The sequence below is a fragment of the Etheostoma cragini genome, chromosome 2 (assembly GCF_013103735.1).
Source record: "Etheostoma cragini isolate CJK2018 chromosome 2, CSU_Ecrag_1.0, whole genome shotgun sequence".
Classification (NCBI taxonomy): Eukaryota; Metazoa; Chordata; class Actinopteri; order Perciformes; family Percidae; genus Etheostoma; species Etheostoma cragini.
In genome coordinates this window covers 9,195,626-9,202,030 of record NC_048408.1, presented here as the reverse complement: position 1 = coordinate 9,202,030, position 6,405 = coordinate 9,195,626, and the positions used below count along the sequence as shown (strand labels likewise).

The following is a 6,405-nucleotide window of genomic DNA, read 5'->3' as shown; positions in this document are numbered from 1 at the left end:
ATTTCAAACCATGACGTCTTAGTGTATTACCAACAGTAACCTTGGAAACGGTGGTCCCAGCTCTTGTCAGGTCATTGACCAGCTCCTCCCGTATAGTTCTGGGCTGATTTCCCCGTAGCCCTTTCCAGCCTTGTGGAGGTGTACAATTTTGTCTGTAAGGGTCAGAATTTGAGCTGATAGACAGGTGTTCAAATACTTATTTGCAGCTGTATCATACAATCATACATTGTGATTTTTGGATTTTGTTTTTTAGATTATGTGTCTCACAATGGACATGCACCTACGATGACAAATTCAGACCCCTCCATGATTTTTAAGTGGGAGAACTTGCAAAATAGCAGGGTGTTAAAATACTTATTTTCCTCACGGTATGTTAGGTCTACCACGAGGAGGCTTGGACTGAACTTGAAGAATGGTCTCAGACCTGTCCATGCAGATGTAATTCCTATTCAGAGGTTCAGAGGGCATCTTTAAAGCAAATGTCTGTTAAGACCAGGGGTGAAAGGGCTCAAAGTACATTTAGCTAATGATACCTCTGTAAGTGACATTTTTGGCGCAGGGCAGAGTATTTTATGGTATTACTTAGAAGTGCAAAGATTGATCGATTTATTGATTAGTTATCAACTATTAAATTAATCGCTAACTATTAATTGGTTTGAGTGACTTTTGGGCTTGGGTTTTGGGAAACACATTGACATTTTTTCCCTTTTTTTTTACATTTTGTAGACCAAACAACTATCAACTAATCAAGAACATAATTGAGAGGTTAATTGACAATAAAAAAAATCATTGGTTGCAGCCTTAATATTACTACTTTTGAGTAAAGGATCTGAGTACTCCTTCCACCACTGGTTGAGACACTGATGCAAATTTACGACATGTACATTTGAACCCTTAATGCCTTTTGTTTTTAGGAATGGGATTTAGAATGATAAATAATATTTTTTATAATACGGATTACAAACACTCAACAATAATAGTTAGAAAGGTAAATATGTGCGTTACTTTCTAAATGCTGTGCCTTTGGTACACTGTTAGAAAAACCAAACATTTGAGCAAATCCAAATGAAACCAAAATTGGAATACATTAGTGGATTGTAGTCTGTGTCAAGTGTTACTCGTCCTATTTGATCAGACAAAATTGTTAGAAGCACAGTGAAACATCTTGACAGTAATTACCACGGTAAATATTAGTGGTGTTGGACACACATTTTGACTGTCTGTTTTGTCAGTTCAAAATGGGGTTAAGAAAACACCAAATATGGGAAGGGCAAAAACACCTCAAAGAAATCACAGCCACAGGCATATTCATGGCGGGTATGACACTATACGAGTAAGTAGAGTTTAAAAGTTGGACATGAATATACATATCTTATTTACACTCATATTGAGGCCAAACAACAACAGTAAATGCATGAATTGATGGTTTTGGAATTCTTAAATTAGTTGTTTACCAAAGAAAAACAAGTTTTGTGATTACCTTTCCCTTTGTTCCTTTCTTATACCTTTCTTGTTGCAAACTACCATGTGTTACACTGTGGCATAATTTATAGGTCCATGTATACTATATTGTGCATGATATTTATTAAGTTGTATAAATAAATAAGGGACAACAGATGAGTAAGAAAGGAGTAATCTCATCTAACCCAGTCTCATTTACAGCTTTTTGAGTCAGAAGTAATTCAATTCAGCACAACCCAATTGGCGCTGCTATTTCTTTTTGGTTTTATGAAATGTAGATATACGCTTGTTTTCATTCTCAATAAATGCCTAAATGATGGCCAGTTCACTCTTCTGATTTACCAAAAGGACAAATCAGACGGGAATCAAACCTGCTGTAAATGAAGCCTGGCCTAAAACGGCTCATTTTGGCTGGATTATAGGATGCTGCAGCCCAGTCGTCCTAGCACAGCAGCCAAATAAGGGTTTGTTTATAGTTAATATGGATTCAACTAAAGGTTATTTTATAAACCAGTTATTCCAGGTGCCTGGCAACCTAATGTTAGATCTTACCTGCTGTTGTTTTAGAATCTGGTTTTATGTCGCTTTTAATTTAAGAGCAATCCAGTTATGCAGAATATGTGTTGCAGAAAACATTTTCCTCTCAGTCAGTTGGGTTATCTATTTGTTTATGCCTATTTTACATTCGCACGGTATGCAAGTCTTGCTCATAAGCATGGGTCAGTTGTACATATTGTATTTAATTTAATTCTACTTTTTACGGTTTTGAAATTAAATGTCTTTGCTGTTCAGTAGGTGTCTTTAAGTTTTAATCACAGATCCGAAGTCATGTCTTGAAACAAACCCTGAACATTTTTAATTGAAGGCATGTATTCAAAATGATGACAAATTGTTGTTTTGCAGGAAAGTCAAATGTTGTAGCAAAAGAAGCTGTTTCCAGGTGGACAGGTGAGTCATCTAATCTTTTTAATGTATACATATTCAATAAGAGATGCAAGCATTTGCTGATTAATGAATTGGTTGATCAACAGATAAAGAATCGCCAACTATTTTAATAATCTGTTAGTCAAGTTCTTTTAGTTTAGTTTATTAGTTTATAATGCTGCTGGACAGTCCCCTTTTGGTTGTTTTTCCTCTAAATATTCAGTACAAAAAAAAAACTGTGGCAGGTCTATCACTCAAGCTGTAAGAGCACTTTGTGGTCGGCATGTCATCCCATTTGCAGTCAAGACTTAGGCTCTCGTGTCATTCATTGACCTAAGTAGTAAAATTGGGAACAGCTGACTTTAGAGCATCACGGTAACCAGTCGGACCTGCTGGGTTTTGACTCTTTAATGTCAACTCCTCTGTAACTGGTCAACAAAGTTGCGTTGTCAGTTTTTGTTGGCCCATTTTTGCTTTACTTCCATATAATTCTACTCATGAGATATGCTGTATCTGCCTCTTCCATGACTTGTACTTCCCTCATCGGGGGTGGACACTCCTAAACGAATACTTAAAATGTTTCCTCAAAGTACTACCGGTACAAGCTGTAATGTTTTCAGCTATCCTGTTACATCTAAAAGCACAATTTTGTCAGTTCTGCCAGTCAGCTATTTTTTGGGGTTTTACTTTCTTACATTTTCACATGCACTTTTCTTATTGTTACGTAGCTGGCATTATTTTAGCTTCCAACAACACACTCCTGTAGGCTTCAGTAACAACCCCACTTAATGTATTGAATTGCCTGTGGCTGCAACTTGATCTGTGAAAACAGATCTTACTTTTCCAAAACAATGTTGTGCGGCTTTTACCTGTAGCCTTGTCCCACTGAGACACACCCTGATATAAAAGCTCACTCACAAGCCACAGTTAATCACTTGCATTTCAAAAACTGGTGTCTAGATTTTATTGACTTAAGCTTTTGATAAGACTGACATTACTCTACAGAAAGCTATTTAATTCTCTTTAAATGGGTGACACATGCACAGTTGTCAACAAAACTTTCCTTCAAATCAGATTAGATTGTAAAAGAAACTGCAATAGAAAGTCATTGTAATTTCTAATTACAGCCATGGTGAAGGTTATCTAGACTATTTGTAGAATTAATAAGCTTATTTGTGAATGAAGCACAATAAGATTTGTGGGATGAGAGAATTGTATATTGGTAATGAACTTATTGTATTGTGTGTTTAAATTCTACTTTTATGACTTTTGTATACACATGTATGATTACATCCGTTAATCATAAATATTGCTTGAATCAATTAATTAGCAAAAATTCCAAGTCATAGTCAAAAACGGAAGGCCTATAATAATGATAAGATTTTGCAAATATTTCACCTGTACTTAATATTTGAGGGAAAGTGCCAAGAAATGCAATTTTAATTTGGGACATTTCTAGACACTAATATTCCATCTCCCGCACAGTTCTACCTACTTACCTCTACCTACCACTTGTGCAAAAATACTGGTGCACTTGCATCACACATTGGAGCTTTGTCATCGTAAGCCTCCACTCTTGTAAAGACCTATGACTAGATTCACCTTATTTGCCCAAATTATCTTCAAATGTGGGAAATAGTCACGAGTGAAAAAAAGGTTCTGTGTTCAGAAAAAATAATCAAATCTCCAGCCAAAATAACTTACCCCAAATACTGCACTGAGCAATTTTTCCAGAGTAACGAGACATATAGTTTGTTCTTGGACTCCAAGAATATTCTCATGATCCCAGTCTGACTTTGCTATCTATAATCCGATATGTAACAATGGAGGGGCAAGTACATAGGTGTATAATGGCTAGTTAAACAAAGATTTGATTTCTGTTTTCAGACAATGTTTTCGCCATAAAGTCATGGACAAAGAAGAAGTTCTCTTTTGATGACAGCCACATTAATAAAGCCTTTGGGATTCCTGAAGACTTTGACTACATGGACTGACTACCAGCTTTTCTACCAGAGTTCATTGTCACATAAGTGCAGAACAAATGTTTAAGATTTCAGTTTGAAGCAAGTATACCTGGTCTCAGCAGCGGTTCTAGTTTATGTTCTGTGTAGTAACGTGAGAGGCATATGTTTGGCCTGGTGTAGGCTTTGAATAAGGGCGCATTTTAGTAATTTTGCTGTGACAGATGGAATTTATCAGCCGATATGTTGCAATAGTCCAACCAGAAAAAGAAGTACACCATTAACTAGTGACTGTTAATGGTGATGGGGTTCTGTGATGAACATGTGATGGAAAGGAATTAACACTTAACACATCTGTGCGGCCAATGATCTAATGTAAATGGTTTAAACGGACTGTTTGGAATCAAATACTTGTGCTCTTTTTTTCTACTTTTTATTTTTGCTGAAAGAAAAAGGAAAAAACTCCTTTAAAGCATCATCTAGTCACTTAGAGGACTTAGGGACTGACAACAGATTTGAATTACAGAGGACATGTTTAGGATTCTTCATGTGCAAAAGGGCTGTAAATATTTAAAGTAAATTTACTTATTGCAGAAGCGCTTTCCTTGTGCTGCAAATAAATGTCCCTTTGAGTTAAAAAGCCATTGTTTGCAATTTTATGGATTCTAAAACTTAGCGTGCCATGTACAAATCTATTTACACCAGGCCTTCTATCTTTTGTGCTTTCATTACTTTAGAAATTGTCACTGAAACATTGCAAGATCTGTCACACTAGCACTTTTTTTCAGAGCTGCACACTCACTTTCTGGACGAACAAACAAGGAATACTGTTGTCATGACACGTCCTGAATGACTATTGCCCTGCTTATTTTTCTCTGTCAAACCAGATGCAAAACAGGTAGTTGTGTGTTCCATGTTTACTCAATGACCTAGTTGCCAAGCAATGTGTTGCCTGGTCTTACTCATCAGTTTTTTTCCAGTAGATGAATGCTTGGCATACATATTGTTCTGTTTTGTGACTTGTTTTTTTATTTATAGTGTTTCTCATGCATGTTATTTTTATCTCTAAGCCATTAAAAAAAGGAAAATGAAAGTATTAAGAGACAAATGCTATGTGAAACATTACAAATCTTTGCAAACCTACTGGTAGACTGATTAAAAGTGTTGGCAGTTTCCTGTTTTTAATGCTTCCCAATGCATACGTTCAGTTACTCAAGTCTGTTACTAAATGATTTGCAGATGCAAGTTTCTGTTCGTAAATTTTGTAAGAACAGACTGTGACAACCCTGAGCTCCTTATTAGAATCCAGCAAAAAATATTCTAAATGCCTAGTTGCAGTTTAGTAAGGTGGGGCTGAAAACACCCACAGAAGAGTAACCTGATTCAAGTCTGTACCTGCCCAACCTATCCTGACTGATTCATGAGTCTGAAATGCTGAATGGCAAAGTTTTCCTAGAGGTCCGTGCATAGTTTTATCTCACTGTCACTCACTTAAAGACTTTTTTTGGTTAAAACAATAATTAGGCCAACTAAACACTATCGCTTAACTTAAAGTATAGGCCCGAAGATTATATAACTGTTGCAAAAAATAGCTTTTTATTGAATGTAAGGTTTTCTCACAGTTTCTATAAAGTAGGTTAAATACATTTGTACTAATTTAATAGTAAGTTAAAAGTAAAGGGACTAATACAACAGTGTAACCAAAACGTTAGTGTTATAGTACTGCATCATATCATACAAGCATATCATATGTTTTGTATGTGAAAAGTAATAAGTAACTAAAATTATCAAATAAATGCAGTGGGGTAAAAAGTGCAATATTTTCCTCAAATGTACAGTAGAAAGTAATAGGAGATGGAAATACATAAGTGATAATAACCTCAAATCTGCACTGAAATCCAGTACTTTATCAACTGTATGTATTACTTTCTACCACTGGATGATACATTACATGTGCATGATGGCTTTTTTTTGTGTCACTTTTGTTTGTGTTACCTTCAGCAACAGGCACGTAAACAGCCTCGTTGCAAGTGTGAGTGGTGTACAATGTGTTGGGGGG

The 6,405-nt window shown here is 35.9% G+C and overlaps 1 protein-coding gene across 1 annotated transcript in view; it reads left to right on the top strand.

Moving 5' to 3' along the window:
- Positions 1–4,990, top strand: part of mnd1 (meiotic nuclear divisions 1 homolog (S. cerevisiae)) — a 13,016-nt gene extending 8,026 nt beyond the window's left edge. The window contains exons 7-8 of the mRNA XM_034887890.1: positions 2,365–2,409; positions 4,273–4,990. Of these exons, the coding sequence (XP_034743781.1) occupies positions 2,365–2,409; positions 4,273–4,379 (152 nt within the window). The 3' untranslated portion in view covers positions 4,380–4,990. The remainder of the gene's footprint in view (positions 1–2,364; positions 2,410–4,272) is intronic.
- Positions 4,991–6,405: the final 1,415 nt, after the last annotated feature.